The sequence below is a fragment of the Doryrhamphus excisus genome, chromosome 13 (genome assembly GCF_030265055.1).
Source record: "Doryrhamphus excisus isolate RoL2022-K1 chromosome 13, RoL_Dexc_1.0, whole genome shotgun sequence".
NCBI classification, from domain to species: Eukaryota; Metazoa; Chordata; class Actinopteri; order Syngnathiformes; family Syngnathidae; genus Doryrhamphus; species Doryrhamphus excisus.
In genome coordinates this window covers 9,544,340-9,569,061 of record NC_080478.1, presented here as the reverse complement: position 1 = coordinate 9,569,061, position 24,722 = coordinate 9,544,340, and the positions used below count along the sequence as shown (strand labels likewise).

The following is a 24,722-nucleotide window of genomic DNA, read 5'->3' as shown; positions in this document are numbered from 1 at the left end:
CATTTAACTTTAAATAGTCTGGCATTTACATTGCCATTAAAGGGGAAGGGTATTTCAGTTTTTGTCACCACAGGAATCTCTGCAAAGTTACTTAAATTATACGTTAGCTTGCCAGTTGGGTGGGCTATTGGATTCAGTTAGATATAATCTTTTGGTTGTCTGACGTTTAGCTCTGGAAAGAAACACGAACACTTTCAGTGTATTGTGTTTCATTTTACAGTATTATCAAAGATAGCTGTGTGGACACCAGGATACAATCCCAATATTCATCCGTCACTTGAGTCAGTATATTAATCAAATGTGTCACAGACAACACAGGTTTATCAATTTCTTGTTATCTGTGTAAAAGCAATCTGGGTTTATTAGCATTCCACATAGTTTTCTCCATATTTACTTACATGAGCAACAATGTATATAATCCAGGATTATATGATATGTGCCTGATTATTAGGCACTTTTTGCAACAACTGGCTGCAAATAGATGATAGTGGCAGAAAAAAATTGAGTCCTGTAGAAGTTGTTTTTTTATCCATGTGTCAGTTCATGCTGCTTTCAGCTCATGTCTTCTTCCACATCTTGCGTCTTCACCTCCACTGTTTTGGGAGGGATATAAGAGCCCATCCCTGCTGCTCTTTCCGCCTCTTCCTGGGTGTAGGGTTCTTCCCTGAGCTCTTTCAAACTGGTTAAAGAAAGAGTCCGAAATACCATTGTTATTATTTGAATGTACACATTCACCGGTTTCATTCACTGTGCCTTACCGTTTCTTGTGGACTTTACTCTTGAAGTGGTCTTTCAAAGATTTCATATCCACAAAATATCTCCTGCAAGATGGGAAATGTTTAATAAGTGTAAAAAATATAATTACTATGAATATGGATTAGTAAAATCAAAGCCTCACCTAAATAAACCTTACATACTCTGTGCAGTAAGTAAATAAATGCAACGGGTCACTGTACATTTTCTCATCAGCCAAATTAAACAGAACCTTCCACAAGCTGTATCAATAGTAGTATACTTACGCGCAGTGTAAACAGTAGTGCTGGGCGCATCCTGTCACATCATAGTCCACTTCCTGATTAAGCAGTTTGGCTGCAGTCTCTGGTTTCATGTCTGAATGGATCTGATCCAAGTCTTTGGTCCTGCGCTTGGTCTTCCACGTCTTTGCAATGTTCTTCTTTCTGCCATTATTGTGGTTTCTTGTTTGTTTTGACTTCCCCATGGTAGACTTGAAGGGCTGTAATGATGATGTAGAAAGTGAGCAGATGTGATTGGAAGCTATTAAGGGTTATAGTAGCTGTAAAATTAAAAACACGTCATCCTTCAAGTTTCCAAACAACGCGAGATGGTGGCAGCTGATTTATAACACCATAACACACAAAAAACGCCCAGTAACGTTTTATTGTTTCAATACAACTCCTTTTCTACTTGCTTCCATCGTATCACGTTTGCTTACCTCTCACATGTGTACAGCCCGGAAAGATCAATCAACTTCCGGGTCAAGAGAAAGGGACGTGAGTGTTCAGTACCACTAACTTCCAGAAGAGGCCACCAAACACCGGTAGCAAAACGAAAATAATTACATCGATTACTCTAAAATGAAAGAAAAAGAATCCCCACCACCTCTATAATAATCCAATCCAAAGATCTAAATTGTTTTTCGTTTCTTTTGTTAAATGCAATAAGCAGGTGGTTACGTGACGACACACTGCCTTTTATGTCTTTGTGTCGCTACTACTTCAGTCAGTATAGGTTCAAGTTGATTTCGTCAGAAATAATGACATTCAAAGCAGAAATAGTCGGAGTAATTACTCAACTGTATCTACACATTAAGTATAGTTTGTTTACATTGACAAGAAACCCGTTTACATTGACAAGAGAACGTTAAAGTCATTTAATGTCGCCAGTCCATGAAAAGCGTCCCAGTGTTCTTTAAATATTCCGACAACACTTGAAGGCGGCGTCAGTCTGCACTGCATACGCGCAGTGGAGGAGAGGGAAGATGGCGGAGAGTAATGTCGAAGCAGAGCACGAATGGAGCGAGCGGGGCCTGGACACGGCCGAGGACACACTGGTCGCAATGGAAACCCTGCTGGCCACACTGAAAGCCTTCGAAGACGTGCTCAGGCAACAAGAATTATCGGCAGTGTCGTCGTCTGAGTACTGCGACAACTTCTGTCAGGTAACGATAGCGTGCACCATTAGTGCTACTATTAGCATAACGTTAGCTCAGCTCGGCTATGGTTGTTTTCGCTCTCTTAGGTCTGCAAGATAACCTTTGACGGATGGGCTGCAATTGAAAGTAGCATATTTGTGCATCGATATATATTGGTGTGTCCCCCCCCCCCCCCAACCAATCCTAACATTATACTAACACTGCATAAATGTGTGATATTAGCTGATTCAGTTGCTGTCATACTCAGTGTTTGCACTCAAAAGAATGCAAAATAATCGTGTTGTTAACACGCCAATAAGATTGCAATGGTGTATAGCATTTATTAGTGGCCGTTAATGATGAGGGGCGCGGCGATGTAGGTGTGTTAATCCAAATGCTTTAACGAGCTAGCTGGGAGGAGTAGTGGCAGAGGAACAGAATGCTACAAAGTGTCATTTTAAACCATAACACACAGTTCATGTTATTGCTAAGGTGATGCATCCTTCATTTTATGAACTTGCTACTTAGTGCACTCAAATTACTGCCTCACATCTCGGGACTCTTTCGGATTAGCCTACCTGTAATTAGTATACCAACATGGGTCTCATGGGTTGAGGTGCTTTTTTGAAATGCCCCCCCTTATTAAGTGTGCTGGAAATAGACTGAAGGGAATTAATGGTCTCCGTGGACACACGACTTGCAAAAGTGTCTGGCACTTCAGGTGTCTTGGGACATTTGATGGCGCCGTGATGATATAATGGGCTCACAACCTGCTGGGAATTAATATGACACACATTTTAAAGGCTGTATATTCATTACAGTGCGTACCGATAACATGGTAAGTTGACTATTCTGTATGCATTACATTTGTCCCTATGTAAATAATGTTTGCAGCTCATCGCAGCTCATGTCCTTGCGATGTCAACCCCCCCCCCCCCCCCCCAATCAGTATCACCTCCAACTAGACAGTGTCAGGTGGGATCACTCAGGTACAACCCCCTGCCGTCCTATCCCCCAAGTGGGAAAACATCTGTGCATCCCACCTGATCCTACCTCTCCTATTGTGGGCGGGGGAGCTCTGATCCTTGTGTGTGTGTTTTTAGGCACTCATGCATTATGCTGGAACCAGGAACTCCATAGACCACGGGCTTCCTCTTCTCGAAGTCTACTGCCTTTCAATAAACTGCTTTGCAGCGGCCCGCTCGCACCTCACCGTAGAGTCCGACAAAGTGACACTTGTTTTGAAGAGACTAGCTTTGTGAGTACAAGTGTTCCAATGGCGGAAAAAAAAGTTGTTTTTGTGATTATGTTTGAGCGTTATTATCTTATAGGCCGCACAAGTCATGCCCCCTTTTCACTGCTCGCCACTGTTCTACTCAAATTTCCACAGTTGAAACCACTTACTGTGAAGTATTATTTCTTCTTCACTGATAAGGAAACAGGACATTCCCTGCTATTTGTGGGTGGGAATGTGTGGTGAAAAATGGTGAATGGACACACTCTTAAAAAGCCCAATAATAGCTTATTTTAGATACTTTAAGCCAGGGTTTCTCAACTGATCTCATACTGGGACTTTTTTCCCCCCAATTTATTTGACTTGCGACCCACTTTTGGGTACCCAACCAATCAATTGAGTAACACCGCTCCTACACATATACTAGGCCTGTCAGTTGTTAAATTCTAAATTCAGTTTTACACATTAAGAAACAATTACAGGCATACAGTACTGTACTGAAAATGTACAATGACGCATCATCTCTTGTCAAAGCATCTTCCTGCTAGAAAATGTTATTGCAGATTGCGGTATTAAATGTTGTTCTTTATAAATTACTATTTTTAAAAAATCCATTATTTGACACCATGTGATATCACTGCTGGTTACTCAGATCACCACACCATTGTAATATTTGATGGTTTGTGGCTCGAAAAAGAAAAAAATAATTAAACACAGCTTACGGTGTATCATTTATGGTGCTGGTGCTAAATTAATACAATAAGGTTGTTCTCGGTTGAGTAGTATCCAGTAGTTTGCGAGGGGATTGACTTGTGGGTTATATCTACTTTTTGTAATTCTGTTGGGAAACGTGGCAGTTATGATTTCACCCTGTCAAAATACGCCTGCCCATCTTAATATTGGAAATACTGCTACTGTTCAATCAGGCTTTTTAATAGAGCCCTGAATGATTAAATGCCACAAGGAATATCAGCCAAATGTGAAATGTTTTGCACCAAAATATCCTTGATCGGGGAAAAAAACTCTGATTATTTGGCATGGCCATAGTTGATGACACACATGTTACCATTCGTTATGATCATTTACACCAGTCTTGTCTTGTTCTTCACGCAGAAGCTGCTTTGAACTATTTCTGTCAGTTCCTGATAATGAAATCCCCTATGAAGCCTGGATCCAATTCCACCACTCTGTTCAGGTAAGAAGACAAGGCGCTCTTGAATTTGGCACGGCCTATATTATTGGAAGACTCCACGGCAGGGGTGTCCCAAATATTTCTGCCAAGACCCACGTATAGAAAAATGAAAAGATGTGGTACCACAAGATGTGGTTGAAGTGCTCTGAACCATCACCCTGTGTTAATTGTGGCCAAAAAGTCATGCTTACAATTTTTCCTTTCAGATTGCACATGATATTTTGTTAGAGTATGGGAGCACAGACCTCCAAGCTTTACTCCAGATCACAGGAGAGGGGGGAGCATGGAGCAATCCTGTCCTCTCCGCCCTCCTCACCGGCCAGCCCACCATCCAGCAAGAAGGTTACTTTTTTCACCAAATCCTCTGTTGAAACTACACAAGACATTTTAGCAGCATGTCTGCCTGCTTGTTGTTGTAGTTTGATCATGTTGTATTCACTTTGTTCAGTCGACACCTACATCAGCTTGGAGGGCGACGGCTTCATGGAGATGCGAGTGAAGCACTTAGAGAAGATGGGTGAAGTGGCCAAAGCTGTGGTGCTGGCCAAAGCATGCACCGAATGCAGTGCTATCTCGAACCAAGCTACCTTTTGCCAAACATACATCGCTCTGCTATGCCAACTGCTCCCTAATGAAGAAGCCATAATGGAGGTAACTGAAGTTGTGTGTAAATTTTGCAAATAAAAAAAAAACTTGGATACCTACTTTAACAGACACCACAAATTCCCTGTGAATAGAAGTAAAATTTGAGCTTTGTATATGCAAGGTTAAGGTTTGTAATGCGTGCGTTTCTTGTCAGTCACTCGAGTTGTTTCAAGTTATGTCAATGAGGTCTCGAAGTGATGCCTTTTCTGACCATTCAAGAAATGAATGCAGTGGAACAACCAATGTACAGCACCTCTAAAGTCATAGAATTCAATATAATTTACTTCTATTTTCTGGAAAAACAATCATGACCTGTCAAAACCTGGGATTCAAACATTAATTACAGAAGTTTGTTTTTGTTGATGTTTTGTTTGTCATACCATAAAAGCGTGATGATAACGACAGAACAGGAAATTAAACTTAATGCAACATAAAGATGCATGTGCCTTGTCAGTACAATATTAAAACTTATTTACACATAAATGTTGATTTTAACTTTTGATTAAATGTTTTTTTTTCCTGAACAGTGCGTGTAACATGGCTAGTTAAACAGTGACCTACCAGAAGTAATTCAAAACCGTCATCTTTATCGTCACAATTGAACAGCTTCATAATTCCTTGATCACACACTTTGTCAGTCTCTCTTTCTCTCTCTCTCTCTCTCTCGCTCTGTTTTATTGTTGCTCACTGTGTCACGTCCGTCTCAAGGCAAATTAGCCCTTTAGATGGAGCTATCCTGTTTATCACGCAGTAGTCCAGCCTTTCGAAACCTGTTTGTGATACTCAACAGCTGTCAATCTTAGCAGTCCAAACACACACTGTAGTAATTCCACACTTCATCAAACTTCCTTAAAGTGTCAGATGTCAGATTAAAAACATGATCGCTTCAAAACGTTATGTTGGCGTCCACACTCCTGAACCTGCACTCTTACACATCACAGCAACTGTTGTTCTTTTTGCAATAAATTTGCCACATTACTGTACAAGCAGCGGGGTGAGAAATGTGAGGGAAAAAAGTGGTAGCTGGAAATTACGGTAATAATATACACTATTTAGCTGTAATGTTCAAGACAATGTGGGGCTTTAGTTCCAAGAACTGTATTTACCTGGAACTAAAAGTTCTTTTTCCCCTCAGTGTTGCTCCCTCAATTCCCCATAACATCTTCATCTTGGTCATCTCATCTCTTCTTTCTACCTAGTATCTGTGGCAAGGCACCACCCCAAAGGATTGTTCGTGTAATGGTGTTAAGACAGTTTAGTCCTGACAGCTCTCTCCATTTTTCCCAAGCTGCTGTTACTCATAGCCACATGTAAAAACATGTCCACACGCATCAGACTGACATTGTTTCTATCTTTGTGGTGTTAATTTCCAGTTATTATAGGGTAGCTGGCCTCTTAGGTCCTCATTTGCTTTTAACCCTCCCCTACTGATGATAATGCTACACTTCATCCCTCTGAAAGATATCCCGCCTGAACTGCAAGGATGTCCTTGAGATCACGTCAAACCTGGAGACTGAGGGCGAGGAGAACACAGGCTTTATCTTATGCACAACATTCCTGACACAGCAGCTCCAGCAGGCCAGCCTTGACCAGTCCTGGTGAGTGAAAATAGGCCTTCGCGGAAAGTGTGTGTTGACTTTCATTAAAATGTTTATTAATTTCATCCAAAGGGAGCTGACTCTTGTGTGGAGTAAACTGCAGAGGAAGATCGACCCCTCGCTTGTGTCTCTTCTTGAAAGATGCCTTCAACTAGGCGCCATTGCCAAAACAGTGCAACATTTGCTTTACCTTGTTCGTGTTATTCAGACGGAGGTAAGATCTGTGCTGAAAATGCTTTGGAAAAAATGATGTTGAAATTGATGTTTCAAGCAATGTTTCAAATGTTTCCCTCACTTGCAGCGATTCCGGAGTAGAAGAGTTTACACCATGGGTCATCCTAATTTTTTCCATGACTTTATATCTGTTTCAGGCACAGGGAATGGGGACCGCTGCTTCAGTAGAACTTGGTGTCAAAGCTCTCAGACTTCCGAAACAAGACGATATGGAAATGAGAATCGGCATCTGTAAAGTAGTGTCGGGCCTCCTCCTAAACGATCTGGAAGTGTTGCGTGCCTGCCAACTCACAGAGTTCCTACTCGCCCCCAGTCAGCAGGTCCTGAGCTGCCTCCAGGAGCTATATCTTCGCCCGGATCAAAAGTACGAGCAGGAGAATGGTGTCATTCCCAACTCGCTGCGTTGTGAACTGTTTCTAGCACTGAAAGCGCACTGGCCCTTTGACCCTGAATTTTGGGACTGGAAAGCCATTAAGTATCAGTGCATCTCCCTTCTTGGGTTAAAGGCAGAGTCCGAAGATGAGGACGAGGCACCGGGCAATCAAGAAAGCGAGAAATTACTGGTAGATGAAATTGAGCACAGAAACATTTTAAACGGCGGCCTGAAAAAGGAACCTTGTCATTTAGTTTCAGGAGAAGCGGACATGAGGAGAATCAAGCTCTGTTGTCGAATTTGTAACAGGTCATTCAGTGAAACTCGAATTATACACCACTCTAAGAGACACATAGTGGACGACGGACATCCGTGCCCCATATGCTTGCAGAAGTGGAAGAGCAGAAAGGAGCTCATTCCCCACTTAAAACACCACATTCAAAATGAGACGCTCCTCCACAACAGTAGTGTCATTGTAAAAAACAAGGAGTTGCCGAAGCCGCTGAATGAGGACGATGAGATGGAACCGGGTGAGATCACCATCGACCCGTCTTTGATCTTGTATTACAGATCCACACATGATCCCAATGTTCTGCAGCACATTGTCCAGCAGGCCAAAACTGTCAAAGACAAACACGTGGATGAGGACGAGTTCATCACGTTTGATTACATGACCCAACACTTCACTTTGCAGAATCGTGAGGAGTACTTCTGTCCCGCAACTGAGTGCACTAGGGTTTTTCAACATTCCAAGTACTTATATGTGCACTTAAAGTCCCACCACAAAAGCGACGAGAACGTGATGCATTTTCATCAGATGCGAGAGAAGCGGGAGAAGTGTGTCTTCTGTCGCCGCCATTTTGTCTCTGCCTACCATCACCGCAAACATCGAAAGATTCACTTCGGCGAGCACCCTTACATGTGTGTGGTGAAGGATTGTGGCGCCCGCTTTCATTCTTCCAATGAACTTCTGATGCACAAACAGGTCCACGGTTATCAGCTCAACTTCCAGTGTGAGCTCACAGGTTGCTACTTGGCATATTCCGACCTGGGGCAGCTTTATCACCACGAGGCACAGCATTTCAGGGATGCTGCGTTCACATGCACCAGCCCCAAATGTAAAAAATTCTACTTTTCCAAAAGGGAATTCATTGAGCATTTATCCACACATGACATTACTTTCTCTGAAAAGGACTTTGAAGCTCAGCGGAAAGCAAAGCAGATGATCTTCCAGGCTGATCTGGAAAGGGTAACTTCTGTTAACAAGCCTGTAACTACAGAAGGGAGTGTCAATGGGGATGACCAGAAAGCTTCCTCGGGTAGTTGCACTCCTTATCAACCATCTGCCAGCACAGAGGGCAAAGCTGTAGTGACTCTGGTAGCAATGTGCTTCGATGGAAGCAAGTTCACCTGCGGATTTGAGAAGTGCGGTATGACTTTCTCCAGAGCTCGAGATGTCCAAAGGCACCTGAAACACGCCCACCCAGATCACCTTAAACTGGAGAACAAAGAGCACAAACATGACAAGGAGCAGGGCTCAAAGTCCAAAAAGATCAAAATTGAAATTGAGTCGGACAATGAAGAAGATCACAACCAACTCTCAGCTCTGTGCTCACCCATGGACAACGGGACAGGGACATTGATTGCTCCTTCTAAAAACAACAGAACAAGCCTGGCTAAAAATGATCTTCTTAAAGATATTCTCATCAGATTCAATAAACTGGACCTCAATTCGTTGTCCCCGCCAAGCGTACCACATAAGTCCATCCAGGAAGCAAATGCATCCCTTCACCGGTCTGTTGTAGAAAACCAACCCATTGTTTTGCTTTCTAAAGCATCCAATGAAAATATAACTAGCTTAGCGGAAAATAGCTCTGCTCACAAAGTAGAAAGTGTTGTCGTGGAAACGCTAGCAAACGCTAAGCCTTACACTTGCGAAATAGGGAAATGTAGGTTCCGGAGTGCACAGAGCTACAGCTTGCTGCGCCACTATGTCTCCATACATGGGCGCACGCAGGAACAGGCTAAAGCGATGACTAGTTTGAAGACCACATCCTTTAAGCCCTTTATATGTCAGCTGTGCTCCAAGTGTCATCGAGAAAAACAAGGCTTGAGGGCCCATTATATTCACATCCATAAGCTCAGTGCCAGTTTGGTGGACAAATTAAAGAGTAAATCTTCAAAATCCACAATCCCACAGAGCTTTAACCCAAAGATGAAGCTAGAGGTCCCGAGTGTGGAACGTGAGGAGACAAAATCCAGTGACATTGAGCAAAATCCTTGTATAGCTGCTCCATCTTTGGCTGTTAATGGCACTCGAGAGGAAGCCAAGGAAGAACGTGAGGATGGAGCTACACCCCAGCTCAGAACAAGACGTTTGGTAGCCAAAAGTAATCTCTGTTACATACTTGATAAATTAGGCAAGCCCTTTCACTGCGTGGCGAAAAACTGTGAGGCAGCCTTTTCCACACAGGGAGGTCTCGTGCGCCACCTGCAACTTGTACACCACTATAAACGTTCTCAGCTCTTGTTGGAGAAAGACCTTGAAATGCAACAGCACTACCCTGAAGTGAAAAAGGAGAACAGTAAGAAAAGCAGCCCTTACCCAAACTTGGATGAACCTAAACCCCAATTCAAATGTCAGTTTGCCAAATGCAGCGCCTCCTACCACCTCAAAAGCAGCCTGGCCCGTCACACCCGTATGGCACACTCTCAAATGCCAGGGATGATTAGGTGCAAGTATGAGGGCTGCACAAAAGTGTTCAGCAGCAACGATTCGCTGAAAAAGCACACCTTTTACCGACACTGCCAATACTACGACTCGCTGGTGGTTCGGCTCCAGAGCACCCATAAGAAATCTGTTACAGGATGCCAAAAGAAGCTTATCGTTACACCTAAAAATCCTGTCAAAGAACTAGTTCCACATCCAACATCTGCAAAAAAGCGTACCCAGCCTAAGTCAGAGGACGTGTGCAAAAACATTAAGGAGGAAAAGAGGGAGTCTAGGCCTAAAAAGTCCAAACCTTTAAGCACTTATGTTTTCAAGTCTCATGAAGAAGCGCTACAGATGTGCCAAGACCGTTCTTTGCGTGCGGCCTACCCGTGCATGGTTCAAGACTGTGACTCTGTCGTCATGTATGTGAGGAGCTTGTTCCGCCATTACGATGTCATCCACCACATATGTCGCAAAGATGTCCAAGAAAATGCCGATAAGCTCCTTTCCAATGCAGAGCAGCTGGAGGAACTGATTCAGAGAAAGTCAGCCAGGCCAACGGTCACTGGTGCGGACAACCCTGATGGAGTTTGCAAAATGGAGTATCAGCCAGAGCTGGACAAGTCAGAGGAGTTGCCTGAACCTGTGAGCCTGCACTCCGTCAAAGACGAGGAGGCGGAGAAGGAGGAAGCTGCTCATCCTGAACCTCTGGGATTCCCAGACGAGGTGGAGGAGCCGCCACATCTTGAGAGAAGTGGTGTCCTGGTTGGGGCAGATGATGTTCTGTATGGAGAACCAAGTACTGGCAGTCACGCGGAGGACTCTGTTGTCACAGTGAAGAGTGATCACACACAAGTGGAGAAGTTGACCTTGGACAAGACGAAAGCCCTCCTTCGTCCCCTTACGATAGATCTCTCACTGCCGTGTTCTGTACTCTTTAACACCGACGACGCCCTCCAAGATACCCTCAGCAGCAAAGAGTCTGGTAAAATTGTGGAAGAGTCTTCAGCTTTGCCCGCTCCCGTCCGACAGCCTCTTAAACGCAAAAATGAGCTCTCTGTGCAGCCATCAAATGTAAAAGACCCCCAGCTGCTTCCATCTGCTCCTCGTTCTTTTGACATCACCACTTACAAGCCCATTGGCTTCGAGGTGTCATTTCTTAAGTTCATCGAAGAGACGACCCCTAAAGAAAAAAGCCCGACGGCGGTAAAACGGCGAGACTCGTTCAGGCACAGTTGTTCTGTCAAAGAGAACAACCAGCTGGGAATCAAGCTTACCCGCAGCAGGCGCAGTCATTCGTCGTCGCACAAGTCCCAGGCTTCCACCAAGGACTTGCCATCAGTCAGAAACTTGAAGTCCATCCTGGACAAAGCCCTCGCTGGGTGCGGGGACCTGGCCATTAAGCAGCTCCAGTACCTCAGACCTGTGGTGGTCCTGGGTAAGCCTGTTTGCACTGCCACCCTGCCTCACCTCTTCTCATCAGACCCCAACAACAGCAAACTGCTTCTAGAAAGCCAAGTTTAATCGTGCACTTTGTTTGTTTTTTTTTTATTAAGTTCAAGTGTTTTCCTTCCTCTCTGATTTGACTATCATGTTTTTCTTGCTTAGGTTGCCAAATGGAATACTTTTGCAGAATTGCAGAACAATAAAATGTAAGCTTTGATGCATATCAAATGCAATATTTTTTTTAAGAAGTCTTCCACTTCTACTTCATATTGGCTTGTGCATACTGCCGTGTGTATATATAGTAGTGCTTCAACATATGTACAGATTTACACATTGTTAGAAATGGCCTGTGTGAAAATGTGATGGATAAAAACCCTCCCAACTCCCAACAAAATCTCTTAAAGAATGTTTGGTACTTTCTCACTTAAGTTCATATTACATCAGTGTGACATTGCAGTGGACAGAGCTACTGTAGATAAACCTGTGTGTACCTTTCTAATAAATGTAAATATTATTAAATATTCTTTTGTCTTTGTATGTGTCTACATACACAATGTTCTTTAATAAATAAACCTAGGGAGCGGTACTGTCTGTCTACTGGAGGAACTTAGAAGAAGTCCTTTAATCACTTTGCTAATTTGACCAAAAAAGCTTTTCAAAAATGGTTGATTTCAAGCAAAGCATTTATCGCAGTTAATTCATTCCATTCACCGTGATAAGTGAGTTTGTTATTAAATTGAATATTTTTGTCGTTGAAGTATAGAAAACCTGTTTTAAGACTTTCTAATGATTTTTACCATTACTAGAGCCCTCTCGATATGAAATAGCACCCCTATGGTCACAGTAACACTCATATTACCCAATGTACATGCGGAAAACAGGTGCAAAAGTTTGCGATCTGGTGGACAAATGAAAACTTAAAAGCTTTGGTACAGATAACTTTCACATAAAGGATTATTTGTTTATATTAATATAAATGTGGTCTCAAAAGAGAATGGCATTATAGAACAAATGTGTTTTGTGGTTGCCATTTTAGTGGAAGGAGGAGCAGAGATGACTTCAAAATTATGCAGTATAGTACACCAGAAGAATTACAGAACTACATACACGAAAAGGTATATTGATATTACCATTAATTATATAATATAATCATTAATTTACTAGTGCTTTGTAAACGGAGTTAACCTGCCCTTGCTTGGAAATCCAAATGCGGAACAATTGTTTTGGAACATGTTGCTCTCCGGACATATCAGATGTTGCGCAGACCGATTCGGTCCCATGAATGAAACCTCGTTAGTGACAGGAGGTGTATCTTTTGTTTTTAAACGAGCAAATAGAACAGGAAATAATCGTGGCACATGTTTTAGTCCCTTTCTGTCGATAGCCTTCGGTTAAAGTAGCACATAGTTTAGTGCGCAACGGGGAAGCAGGTTAGCAGCTATCCCAGGTTAAAGGAGAGTAGCAGCGGTAACGTAGCTGTTAGCCTGTCAAGCTAGCGAGACCTTATCCAAGTCATCGTACAAAGAAAAAGCAAATATGTTTGAAATAATAAGTGACCTACCCGTGGAAAAGCAGATATTTTATGGTGTTTTGGTGTTTTCGGGTTTGGTTTATCTGTGGGAGGACTATCTTGCACACAGACAGGTAAGTTACTTGTTTATCAATACGTGCAATTGACATCTGGTTTATAAGAAAACAATAGTTTCTTTTTGTTATTAAAATTCTTACTATTTGTATTGTAACTGTATAAATCACATTACCAACTACTATAGTTTTTTGATTAACGAAATTAAAATTGTATGTACTTCAGTAGACCCGTAAATGTTTTGCAAATGCAACTTTATGAACGCACATATTATTTTCAGATTTTGAATTAACCTTAATCATTGTAATTTCCAATTGTTTCACTGCATTTTTGAAAGCTTAATTGTTGATTAAAACTAGTTACGGTAATTAGAATTGAATGTCAAATACATACAGTATATATTGTACATTTTAATACACAACGTATGCTTTGATATTTCTTCATTTTGATGGTAATGAAAACGCTGTTGAAAATGTTTAGATTTGTTTTCATTGGTTATTTAAGCCTGGTATTATTTATTCTGTCACCTTCGCAGCGAAAGATATACAGGTCAACAACACATGTCCCACACGAGCTAGAAAAGATTATAGACTCTGAAACCTTTGAAAAGTCACGGCTTTATCAACTGGATAAAAGCAACTTCAGCTTTTGGTCTGGACTCTATTCCGAAACAGAAGGAACTGTAAGACCCTTCTACAATATCTATATATTGTCTATCGAGATGTATATGTATATGTAAAACTTCTGCTTTTTTTTTTGCTATCAAGCTGATCCTGCTCTTGGGTGGAATCCCTTTTCTGTGGAGTGGCGCCGGTACTGTGACAAAGCACTTTGGATTTGGGCCGGAGTATGAGATCACGCAGTCGCTTGTCTTTTTGACTCTCGCCACCCTGTTCAGTGCCTTAACTGGCCTTCCCTGGAGTGCGTACAACACCTTTGTCATTGAGGAGAGGCATGGATTCAACCAACAGGTACTGTTCTGTTCAGGGACACTTACTGTACAGACATTTTTTTTTAAATAAATCTCTTTTAAATGTCATACAATCGTAAAAATAAGCGCACAAAAACTGTCTCAACAAGTCATGGGTGTCACATCCTGACAAGATCATTTATAATTGATCCGTATAATTGAAACAATTAAGGCAAAGTGTGGTACACTACTTGGCTGCAGCCACTAGAGGCGCTGTTGACGTAGTTACCATGTACAGTACTGCTGAAGTATGGTATATTGACATATTGAGGTAGTGGCATCATTTACAACAATGCCAAGCTAATATACAATAGCAGCAAGAAATACATCAATATTGAATGAAGCTAAGTTTGCTCTGGGCCAAAAATCACTTCTCTATTGTTCTCTGGTATTACTATACCTAAATTATTGTGAGGAGATATGGGGGGAAATAACTATAAAACTAAATTTCCCTAGCTAAATGTACTTCATAAAAGATGAGTTAGGATAATCCATAATGCAGCTTATAGAGAACATAAAAACGTATGATAATTCTTCTCAAGAGAGGAGAAATACGATCATAGGTAAAAATTAAACCTACACATCTTCAGCCCATCAGTATGTGGAATCAAATCACGAAACAGTTTGAGTAAAGAACTCATACAACGCCTTAAAATTAGTGATTTCAAGAAATAGTACAAGCAGTTGATGTAAGGTTGTAAAGTACAAGGACTTGAACCATCTTGAAGTATTCCATTGTTTGTACTCACTCATCATCCAACTATGTTTCTGGCAACTCCCAACTTTATCAGTTATAAATTTATATTATTATTTATGACTGTTACATTGTTTATGTAAAGTGATTTTTGTAGCACATTATTATACTGCCCTATCATTATCCTATTTATTTAAAAATTAGCAAAACGTACATTTGGAATACAGGAAGTGAATAAATGAATTGCAATCGATGCAAAACAAAGAGGGGGTAGGATTAAATAAGCTGTGCTCCTTCCTACTCCTTTTTGGACATGTGGAACTGTGAATTGTACGGTATGATGTATTCCAATATAACCTTTACGTATGTTCAAAATAAATTAAACCATTACCGTTGCCTTAATTCACGTCTCTAATGCAGCCCCACTCAAGTCAGCGTTTAACATTCTAAATTGTCACACAAATGTAAAAAGAAGTTAACCACTGTAAAACCAAAACACTCTACCTGAACTTTGATAAGAAATGATAATGTGTGCTGGAATCTTACAGCTGTGTGTGTGTGTGTGTGTGTGTGTGTGTGTGTGTGTGTGTGTGTGTGTGTCTGCTTGTGTCCTGTGTGTATACATTTCTTTTGGAATAAGTGTGCATGCACTAAGATCTCATACAATATCATACAGTGTGGTGATTTGACTTAAGAGACGTATTTTGTATGTATATTCCACTTTGTATCGCCTAATGGCAGTTGGACTGTAATAATGGCGTGATTTTGCTTATAGACGCTGGGGTTCTTCATCAAAGATGCTGTGAAGAAGTTTGCGGTGACTCAATGTATTCTGCTACCTGTGACGTCACTGCTACTGTACATCATCAAAATTGGGGGTGACTACTTTTTCATCTACGCCTGGCTCTTCACCCTGGCTGTTTCTCTGGTAAGTCCAGCATTTTTAATGCATGAAATTAACAATTGAGAGAAGTAAAAAAAAAAAAAGACAAAATATATTTTTCTCATCAGGTTTTCACCATTTGTAGATTGCAGTAAACAGGATGTCACACCTTTGTTGCTTAGTCGTTGTTTAATGACCTCTGTGCTTTGTCATTCATACACAATGGACTGGTGGCCAGCCAATCACAGGGCACATACGTATAGACAAACAACCATTCACACTCACATTCATAACTATGGACAATTTGGAGTCGCCATTTAACCGAGCATGTTTTTGGAATGTGGGAGGAAACCGGAGTACCCGGAGAAAACCCACGCATGCACGGGGAGAACATACAAACGCCACACAGAAATGGTCACAGGTGGAATTGAACACAGGCAATACAAGTTATAGAAAAAGTGTTGAAAGCGCAGTTTTGTATATAAAATTCAGTGTCTATTGTATAACTTGCATACATCAAACGCAACAACAAAGCAAAGTTTTGTATAAAGACCCAGGGTGATATGAGTGTTGGTATAGTGTTTCTTTACAGAGTGGCATCGTCAGCTCCTGGCTTGGCTGGTATGCATGTTACACCTTAGTTTGCATTAACAAAGCGGTAGAACACAACACGGTGTAAACACAGTCTGAGTCACGCACACACACAAGCTGAACTAAGCCAACAAAGCTAGCTTCATTCAGCCTCCATAAGAGAACACGTTTTTTTCCAACGTTGACCAGTGTTTCCAGTTGAGTGGGCTCGTGTCTGTGATGAGATTCTGCTGTGATTGAGCAGTCCACTGGTGAAATACTTTACATACATTCCGTATTTAATAGTAGATTCTGTTTTTATGAGCAAATTTCTTGATTCTGTTAACACGGACATCAAAGGGCACTAAGAATTGTATTTAGTGGAGCGTTACCTGCCAGCAGATTGCAGATTTTTACATTTTTCATTAAAAAAAAAAATAAAAAATCATTAACTACAGCACATTTTGCTCCCCTACTGTACCGAAAATGAGCTGGACCATGACCATACCACCAAGGTACACACCGCATTGTCACAATGGCATACAGTTACACCCCAATGCAGTCATTTGCACAGGGATTGTTTATTTACTCTTCAATTTAACAAGTTTTTACAACACTTTTTCTCTCTCTCTGCTCTCAGATACTCGTCACCATCTACGCTGATTACATTGCTCCCCTGTTTGACAAATTCACTCCTTTGCCAGACGGAACACTCAAGACAGACATTGAGACCATGGCCAAAAGTATAAACTTCCCCCTCACTAAGATTTATGTTGTCGAAGGTAAATGGATGACAGATATTGAGTGTTTGTGCTTGGTTTTGTGTCTGACGACATTTTTAAGAGTAATTCTTGTTTACAGGTTCCAAGCGTTCTTCGCACAGCAATGCGTACTTCTATGGTTTCTTCAAGAACAAACGCATTGTTCTCTTTGATACTCTGCTGGAAGACTATTCCCCCCTCAACAAGGCTGAGGAGACAAAGCCTGAGCAGGCAGAGAACGAGGAGGGTCACGGCGAACCAAAAGTCAAGCCCAAGGTTTACAAGGCATCTGAGGTCATCAAGGAATATGTAAAGTACTGAATAAATAAATTTTATTGCAGAACAAGAAACAAGGATGTAACAACCCGGAGATCCTCGCCGTTTTGGGTCACGAGCTGGGTCACTGGAAGCTTGGTCATACGGTCAAAAACATTGTCATCAGTCAGGTGATGAATTAACCTCCAAACTCATGTTTTGTTATATTGATGTGGCACTAAAATCTGTTCTTTCTTTTCCCTACAGATGAATTCTTTCCTGTGTTTCTCCCTGTTTGCTGCTCTCATCGGTCGTAAGGAGTTGTTTGTGGCTTTTGGCTTCAACGACAGCCAGCCTACCCTCATTGGCTTGATGATTATCTTCCAGTTCATTTTTTCTCCATACAATGAGGTGACTTTTTGTCTTTATTTCAGTCTAACCTCCAAAGTTGAACACAAGTTCTTCTGTGACACTGACTTCCAAGTTGTTCGAATTTCAATACAACTCTTCATAAAATAATAATGTAAAGTTAATTCAGGCGTTCTTCGGTTGTTGCTATCATAAAACCTTTATTGAATGTGCAGGCAATGTTTTATAACACAGAAGGTAGGGATGCTCCAATCAGAGATTCCAATACCAATCACATGGGTTAATCATATATTTTTTCATATTTTTTTTAAAGTTTGGAGGTTTTGCAGGCTATTGCTGATTGTAACGGTAATGGTTTAATTTCATTTGAACATGCATCAGATTACAATTGAGTGCATTCTATAATCAGTTCACAGTTCCACATGTCCAAAAGGAGTAGGAAGAAGCAAAGCTTATTAAATCCTACCCCTCCATCTGGTACTTTTACAATCAGTAACTGTTACATTTGTTCACTTCCTGCTTTCCATAATACAGTTTGTTTTTTTTGTTACCGAAGTACATGGTGATATGACCATCCAATGACATAATGTGTACCATAGTAAGTGTCAATATTGTGATATATATAGCACATCATGACTGGTTCAAGACTCCTCATCATTGTCTTGACAATATTGGACAAATATTGTCGGCTCAATACGGGTGTTGTCAACCCTTGCATGACACACCACACATGCGCATCTATTTTATGTCTGTGTTGTCATGACATCAATTGTCTTATCGCCACCACACGGCGCATGGTTTTGTGATCGGCTTTGAAAGGCATATGCCGATTTGTTGTTTTTTTTTTTTACGGAAATGGGCCAATACTAATCAGCGACTGAACTATTGGAGCATCCCTAAGAGAAGGTATGATAAAACCAAGTAAAACACAAATAAAGTAAAATAAAAATGCTCACCCTTTGGAGACACCCTATTTGAGGAGTGTTACTGTCACTTGGTGGTGTTTGTACATCTAGTGCAGTCTACAAAAACTGCCAACGTGTCACTAAGTACAGTTATTAGAAGTAAAATCCCCACTGGAGACACATGATTCATTCAAATGTCCTTGTTTGCAGCTACTGTCCTTCTGCCTGACTGTCCTCAGCCGTCGGTTTGAGTTCCAGGCTGATGCTTTTGCGCGCAACATGGGTAAAGCCTCCGAGCTCTCCTCAGCCCTCATCAAGCTCAACAAGGACAACCTGGGCTTCCCGGTGGCCGACTGGTTGTATTCCATGTGGCACTATTCACATCCACCCCTCCTGGAGCGCCTCAGAGCGTTGGGCAACATCAAACGGGACTGACGGGGCCGCAGGGGGGAGCGGCGAGCATCCCCTCCTCCTTTCAAGGGCCTCCGCAGACCTCTTTTGGCCCTGTGATTCATCCGTTTTTGTCTCCTTTCTAGTGTTGTTGCTTTAGTAATTTCATTTAATGACAGGATTTACATGTTATTTTAAACACCAAAAACATCAGCACAAGGCAGCCTACATAACTGTAAGAGCACAGAAGAAATGAGAGTGCACATTGGAACAGTACGTGAGGGAAATGTGTGTTAAAAGATGGATGTGGCAAATGACTTCTGTCTTTGTTTTTCCTAGACGCACAGCCACATACTCTATACATGTTCTTAGAGCGTAGCTCTTTGATTTTGTTGCCTCTTATTCGTTGACCAGAACAACAATAGTAACAATACTGAAACATTGGGCCGTGCTGTATCATATTAAAAAATGTGCCTCCTAATTGTCATTGTTCTGATAACTTCACCCTTTTAGAGACACAGCTGTGCTGTAATTTTCATTTGAGATCAACGGGAATTTTTTTTTTCAATTTTGGATAAGGTGACGCGGTTTGCTTATGCACCTGTTTGCTAACTGGGGTCAAATGTACCTGTACATATGTAACTGATAACCAGCATTATGGTGTGGAAAAAAATATTGAATGTGGTTTGAATGGTTAAGTTGATGGCATTTTGTTTTGTTTTTTTAAGTATGGGACGCTGGAACAAGCCCATTGTTGCATGGCAATGTATTTATGGTGGACATTATAGGTGAGGAGGGTCTGTAATGTTCCCCGTAAAGACAGTGTCAAGAGCTTAACTTCTTTTGCTGAATAAAATCAAATTATTTCAAGCATCTGTTTTATGAAATCCAGGTAATGCATTTTCATAAGCAAAGATCACAGAGTTGTCTTGTGTTACATTAGATTTTAAATACACATTCAACACAACCAAGTCTGACCTTATTTGTCATATTTACACATACAAGTCTATTTAAACTGTGACATTTTGAAATTACTATAAAACAAACTTGTATAAAAAAGCGAAAAATACATTTGCATTGGGATCAAAATATACTGAACCTAATCAAATGATGAAAAAAATAAATTCCTCAGTAAATTTACCATGGTACCATCCAGTCAAAACCAAGTGAATGTAGGATTTCTCATGTTTTCAGAATTAATAAATATAATTAAACAATTAATTAATATAACGTAAAATATTAATATTTCCTATATATTGTATTAAAAATATTTAGGGACTTTTTTCCGAATTAATTTTAACAATTAAAACCCGTCAGGTCAAAGTGTACGTAAACGTGCAGCGTCACTCCGTACGTATTAGACGTTCCATTGGTCGATTAGGGGTGACTATTTTACTATAAACCCTACACTACACATAAAGTACAGAAATTCTGTCAATATCTTGGAATTATTTCTAGACTTATTTAAAATTCAAAGTAAGGTTCGTGATATTTGTCCATGTGTAAGTAAATCACGTAACCCACGGTGGTGTTGTTACACCCCTGCTCTTTTTCCAACAATGGCGTCGTCCTTTTCTTGTATTTATTTGTGGACAAGGGCAAAGCGACAGAAGCGGCTGTCGTTGTGTTACGCTGACTTTAGCTAACATGGCGAGGTTTTTAAGGCCTAACATCCGCACCTTCCTCAACGTACAACTGAGAATGTCATCAGATCAGGTAAAAATATGTCCTTCAGGCCCACATTAACATTAAAACCTGAAATCTGGCGTTGTGTTGCTATTATAATGAATTAACATTTGGCTAGCCATGTGTGACAGATTGATAAACATGTAGCTTTATTAAAAGTAGCAATTGAGGAGACACTTTTAATGCAAAACCCCACTCTAATAACGTCATTGTCAACAAACAGAAAGTATAATGAGGACAATGATTTGCCTTTCCTCTTTACCCTTCTATTGTTACTTGTCATTCACCTTTTTTCCTCTGGGCTGACTCCTCTCTTTTGCAGCTAGGTGAGCTGGGCAAAGGTGCAGGAAAAGGCGGAGGAGGCGGTGGGGCCATCCGTGAGGCAGGTGGAGGAATGGGAAAGAAACAGGCCGCAGAGGAGGAAATGTACTTCAAGTAAGTCTTTGGGTTGTTTTATTTCAGCATTGACCTTTCCAATTGTTCTATCCCACCTCACATGATGTATGTTTATAATCTTATCTACACAAAAAGGCGTAAGGAGCAGGAGCAGCTGGCAGCGCTCAAGCAACACCACCAGGAGGAAATCGACCACCATAAAAAGGAGATTGAACGCCTGCAGCGAGAGATTGACCGCCATAAGGGAAAGATCAGGAAGCTGAAGCACGATGACTGAGAGGAACCTTCAAATAAATTGAAACAAGCTTACGCCCGACATCTTTAATCACTGCTGTATTATTGCATCTAAAGAAATCTACTGCTTTTTAAAAAAGAAATCATTTTCTTTTGCAGTAAGGCCAGGCATGATTGTTGCTCAAATGCTAAAAAGCAATTAAAATGTTCACAAAAATATTGTTGTTTCCATGGAACAGTGTGACATGTTTGTATGAACTGTTGTATGTTTATACAGCAAATAAATACTTTGTGTGGTAAATAAAGGGACTGATAATCTCCTGACTATGTTTAATAATTTCATTATTATACAAAACTATTCTACCATTTTACCGCTCGTTGTATTGTGCACGTGTTGCTAATAATATTAACCTACAGGGGGTGATATAACATTTTCAACACCCCCAACAAGTGAGGCTATAACAGTGACGTTACTTCCGGCCGCCCCTGCCTTTTAGCACGGGCGGCCCCGTTTATCTTTCTTTTCACACATCATGGCGGACCGCTTCAATAAGGTGGGTAACTGCCGGGGTGTTATATTCATATTTTACCCCATTTTTAGCAGATTTTGCATGCATGCGGTTTTGTAAATACGTACGTGATGACTTCATTAGGCTACAGTGTGAAAACCAGGGCCACGTTTGGTTTTAAATTGTTACTAAACGCGTTGTGATTTTTAGCTACCTTTGCCGAGTGGACATCATGGCAGCTTTGCTAGGAAGCCAATGCTGTTGGCTAGTAGCTAGCAAGCTAGCTTCAAGTTAAAGTTGCCGGTTAGTAAATTATTTGTTTAGATGGTTCGAAAGTCATTTAATATTTAAACGAGTAAATATCAATTGAAGCTGGTCCTAGTTAATACGTCTGTGGCGTGGTTTAATACTGACATCACGTCAGAATAGCTGCCATGTGCTCATTACTTTGTCTTCTCGAAACTTTATTTTAAATGCTGAGAACGCAAAGAATATTGCAATGTTGGGATATTATGTTTGATTATACTATACATAGTTAAACCCTTTTTAATGCTTCCTTTGGCCGCCTCAATTCTTTGCACGTTGTCTTGTATTCCGACCTTTTTGTGTTAAATCGTGTTTAATGTTGCAGGTTCTGCTACTGGATGGCAGGGGCCATCTGCTTGGTCGGCTGGCTGCCATCGTGGCTAAGCAGACCTTGCTGGGTAGGTGTCAGGATGCATGTTTCTAGACTGCTGTGACATTGATTTGATATCTGCCTTATTGTCCTTGATGATCTAATTAACTTAAGCTTGAGTTTAACGACCATGAAAAAACTCACATGCACTACCATCTGAGACAAAATACTACAAATGACACTTGCCATTTTTGAAATATCGTGCCTGTTTGTAATTGTCAAATTGTCTTTTATTAAAGGACACAAAGTCGTGGTGGTGAGGTGTGAAGGTATCAACATCTCTGGAAACTTCTACCGTAACAAACGTAAGTAGGATAGGATCTGCCCTCATTCATAAGAACATGGCACTCCCGTTAAGTGTTCACAAAAAACAGTAATGGCAAAAACTAAGATTAGCTCCTACACATGTGAGTAAAGAGTGAGTTCTGTATAAAATAAATATGCACCAGAAAACTGTTTGTCAATGGGTGAGGCCATTATATTCTGAAGGTAGGTGCACTGCGCCATACCTGTTTTTTAAGCCTGTCCACACAGGAACACTTTCAGGCCAAAATGTTATTTGAGCCTTTCGTCCACACAGCAACAACATTCTTGGTGCCCTGGTATAGTATTTTTTTTAAAGTGGCTTCCATGGTGGGCGAATACAAGACTGCCCTCTTGTTGCATCTAGTGATTTGGATAAGGGTTACCTGGTTCATACTGTTTTTTGCATGTCATTACCCACATTTGTTGCAACTTAACTGGCTTTCAGAAAAAATTGGTTGACAATCAGCTGCCATGACAGAATACATCAAGGAATGCAGCATATTTGTAATGAAGAAATGTTTGAGTTCTAAATGACCACGAGGATATCTTGCATGCACGACCATCTGATACAATTATGACTTTTTATAATATTCTGGATACTCTAATATTTGCAGTGAAGTACCTGGCTTTCCTGCGCAAGAGGATGAACACCAACCCCTCTCGTGGACCTTACCACTTCAGAGCTCCCAGCAGGATCTTCTGGAGGACTGTCAGAGGTGAGCCGGAGGTTCAAATATGGGAGGATTTTTCTGAAATGGACATGGTGTGGTTTCCCCTTTTCCCTAATGGTGCAAAGTATCTGTGGGGAGAAAAGGTTTCTGTTACTCTTTTATTTCACCAAAGCACATCTTGCCGCCTCTTAACAGCAATGATGATTTCTATATATCCCGAAACTGAGCATCCATTGATGATAAACTCTTTACGGATCTGACTTCTGAGTTAAGAGCGGAAGCAAATTTGTGCTTTGAGAAACACTTTGCTCTCTAGTAGTAGTTTTTCTGGAATTTATCTTGTGTAAAACTTTATTAAATTAGAACTGTATTTACCAGGCATGCTGCCCCACAAAACCAAGAGAGGCCAGGCTGCCCTGGAGAGGCTGAAGGTGTTTGATGGAATCCCCCCACCCTACGACAAGGTGATGTCATTGCACAGCGTTGTGACCGATACATTGTATACTGTCAATGATGCCCTTAACCTTACCATGCCTTGTTTGACTGTGGTTTGAAATAAAAACACAACATCTGAGACTAATCTTTAATATTTAGCACTGCCTGCTGTGGTTTTCTGGTATGTGATTTTTGGGTTCTTTAATCACAGAGGAAGCGTATGGTGGTCCCAGCTGCTCTTAAGATTGTGCGTCTGAAGCCCACTCGTAAGGTGAGTCTTGAGTCCGATGTTGCTCCTTTTGTCCCAAATATGACAATGCATGGATGAAACCACACTTTACAGATCTGCATTGAATCAGGAACCATGTACATACAATTTTTAAAATCTACACCTCTTATGGACAGTTCTTATTTTGAATTGGCCTTTATTTTTTCGCTACAGTTTGCCCTCCTGGGACGTTTGGCACATGAGGTGGGCTGGAAGTACCAGGCTATCACAGCCACACTGGAGGAGAAGAGGAAAGAGAAGGCCAAGGTCCGCTATGGCAAGAAAAAGACCACCATCAAACTGACCAAACGGGCAGAGAAGAACGTTGAGAGCAAAATCGCAAAATACACAGACGTTCTGAAACAATATGGAGTTCTTGTTTGAACATTCTGTCTAATAAATCAAAGTAAATGTTTATAAAGTGTTTCTCTTTTGATCAACAAATATGGCTGTTGGTTTGATTACAGGGTTCAATTTCTTGTATTTGACTGTAGTGTGGTGAATGTACTGACAAAATACAAGACGTGTACATTGGTAAGATGGCGTAGTACATTTTTACCCCGTCTGCCAAT

General features: G+C 41.1%; 5 protein-coding genes and 2 non-coding genes across 7 annotated transcripts; 6 read left to right on the top strand and 1 right to left on the bottom strand.

Moving 5' to 3' along the window:
* Nucleotides 1-192: 192 nt before the first annotated feature.
* Nucleotides 193-1,615, bottom strand: znf593 (zinc finger protein 593). The gene is made up of 4 exons (XM_058089928.1): nucleotides 1,454-1,615; nucleotides 1,020-1,234; nucleotides 759-821; nucleotides 193-679 (listed from the first exon to the last, which is right to left on the bottom strand). Exons 2-4 carry the CDS (start codon nucleotides 1,217-1,219, stop codon nucleotides 553-555), a joined length of 390 nt encoding a protein of 129 aa, XP_057945911.1. The 5' UTR covers nucleotides 1,220-1,234; nucleotides 1,454-1,615; the 3' UTR covers nucleotides 193-552.
* A 120-nt stretch (nucleotides 1,616-1,735) lies between these two features.
* Nucleotides 1,736-12,108, top strand: rlf (RLF zinc finger). The gene is made up of 8 exons (XM_058089905.1): nucleotides 1,736-2,179; nucleotides 3,256-3,410; nucleotides 4,500-4,581; nucleotides 4,785-4,920; nucleotides 5,027-5,229; nucleotides 6,685-6,821; nucleotides 6,894-7,035; nucleotides 7,193-12,108. The coding sequence occupies exons 1-8, from the start codon at nucleotides 2,000-2,002 to the stop codon at nucleotides 11,663-11,665; spliced, it is 5,508 nt and encodes a 1,835-aa protein (XP_057945888.1). The 5' UTR covers nucleotides 1,736-1,999; the 3' UTR covers nucleotides 11,666-12,108.
* Nucleotides 12,109-12,825: 717 nt separating this feature from the next.
* Nucleotides 12,826-19,450, top strand: zmpste24 (zinc metallopeptidase, STE24 homolog). The gene is made up of 9 exons (XM_058090502.1): nucleotides 12,826-13,231; nucleotides 13,708-13,854; nucleotides 13,940-14,143; nucleotides 15,612-15,764; nucleotides 16,930-17,071; nucleotides 17,151-17,326; nucleotides 17,392-17,496; nucleotides 17,573-17,716; nucleotides 18,790-19,450. Exons 1-9 carry the CDS (start codon nucleotides 13,124-13,126, stop codon nucleotides 19,012-19,014), a joined length of 1,404 nt encoding a protein of 467 aa, XP_057946485.1. The 5' UTR covers nucleotides 12,826-13,123; the 3' UTR covers nucleotides 19,015-19,450.
* Nucleotides 19,451-20,516: 1,066 nt separating this feature from the next.
* On the top strand, nucleotides 20,517-21,609 carry atp5if1b (ATP synthase inhibitory factor subunit 1b). The gene is made up of 3 exons (XM_058090322.1): nucleotides 20,517-20,685; nucleotides 20,978-21,090; nucleotides 21,187-21,609. Exons 1-3 carry the CDS (start codon nucleotides 20,617-20,619, stop codon nucleotides 21,326-21,328), a joined length of 324 nt encoding a protein of 107 aa, XP_057946305.1. The 5' UTR covers nucleotides 20,517-20,616; the 3' UTR covers nucleotides 21,329-21,609.
* Nucleotides 21,610-21,754: 145 nt separating this feature from the next.
* Nucleotides 21,755-24,571, top strand: rpl13a (ribosomal protein L13a). Its single transcript, XM_058090320.1, has 7 exons — nucleotides 21,755-21,839; nucleotides 22,426-22,498; nucleotides 22,710-22,775; nucleotides 23,391-23,492; nucleotides 23,826-23,911; nucleotides 24,094-24,153; nucleotides 24,325-24,571. The coding sequence occupies exons 1-7, from the start codon at nucleotides 21,819-21,821 to the stop codon at nucleotides 24,532-24,534; spliced, it is 618 nt and encodes a 205-aa protein (XP_057946303.1). The 5' UTR covers nucleotides 21,755-21,818; the 3' UTR covers nucleotides 24,535-24,571.
* On the top strand, nucleotides 22,556-22,636 carry LOC131142578 (small nucleolar RNA Z195/SNORD33/SNORD32 family). The gene has a single exon (XR_009132651.1). It is a non-coding gene; the product is annotated as a small nucleolar RNA Z195/SNORD33/SNORD32 family (small nucleolar RNA).
* On the top strand, nucleotides 23,640-23,717 carry LOC131142582 (small nucleolar RNA SNORD50). The gene has a single exon (XR_009132654.1). It is a non-coding gene; the product is annotated as a small nucleolar RNA SNORD50 (small nucleolar RNA).
* Nucleotides 24,572-24,722: the final 151 nt, after the last annotated feature.

Excerpts from the sequence above, each read along its gene's own strand:
- znf593 (XM_058089928.1), bottom strand. The coding sequence starts at position 1,219 with ATGGGGAAGTCAAAACAAACAAGAAACCACAATAATGGCAGAAAGAAG. Across the intron at positions 822-1,019 it reads CACTACTGTTTACACTGCGC|GAGATATTTTGTGGATATGA; the intron begins GTAAGTATACTA and ends CCCATCTTGCAG. Across the intron at positions 680-758 it reads AGTAAAGTCCACAAGAAACG|TTTGAAAGAGCTCAGGGAAG; the intron begins GTAAGGCACAGT and ends TTCTTTAACCAG.
- rlf (XM_058089905.1), top strand. The coding sequence starts at position 2,000 with ATGGCGGAGAGTAATGTCGAAGCAGAGCACGAATGGAGCGAGCGGGGC. Across the intron at positions 5,230-6,684 it reads ATGAAGAAGCCATAATGGAG|ATATCCCGCCTGAACTGCAA; the intron begins GTAACTGAAGTT and ends TCCCTCTGAAAG. Across the intron at positions 7,036-7,192 it reads TTCGTGTTATTCAGACGGAG|GCACAGGGAATGGGGACCGC; the intron begins GTAAGATCTGTG and ends TATCTGTTTCAG.
- zmpste24 (XM_058090502.1), top strand. The coding sequence starts at position 13,124 with ATGTTTGAAATAATAAGTGACCTACCCGTGGAAAAGCAGATATTTTAT. Across the intron at positions 15,765-16,929 it reads TCACCCTGGCTGTTTCTCTG|ATACTCGTCACCATCTACGC; the intron begins GTAAGTCCAGCA and ends CTCTGCTCTCAG. Across the intron at positions 17,497-17,572 it reads AAAACATTGTCATCAGTCAG|ATGAATTCTTTCCTGTGTTT; the intron begins GTGATGAATTAA and ends TTTTCCCTACAG.
- atp5if1b (XM_058090322.1), top strand. The coding sequence starts at position 20,617 with ATGGCGAGGTTTTTAAGGCCTAACATCCGCACCTTCCTCAACGTACAA. Across the intron at positions 20,686-20,977 it reads TGAGAATGTCATCAGATCAG|CTAGGTGAGCTGGGCAAAGG; the intron begins GTAAAAATATGT and ends TCTCTTTTGCAG. Across the intron at positions 21,091-21,186 it reads GAGGAGGAAATGTACTTCAA|GCGTAAGGAGCAGGAGCAGC; the intron begins GTAAGTCTTTGG and ends CTACACAAAAAG.
- rpl13a (XM_058090320.1), top strand. The coding sequence starts at position 21,819 with ATGGCGGACCGCTTCAATAAG. Across the intron at positions 21,840-22,425 it reads TGGCGGACCGCTTCAATAAG|GTTCTGCTACTGGATGGCAG; the intron begins GTGGGTAACTGC and ends TTAATGTTGCAG. Across the intron at positions 22,776-23,390 it reads AAACTTCTACCGTAACAAAC|TGAAGTACCTGGCTTTCCTG; the intron begins GTAAGTAGGATA and ends TAATATTTGCAG.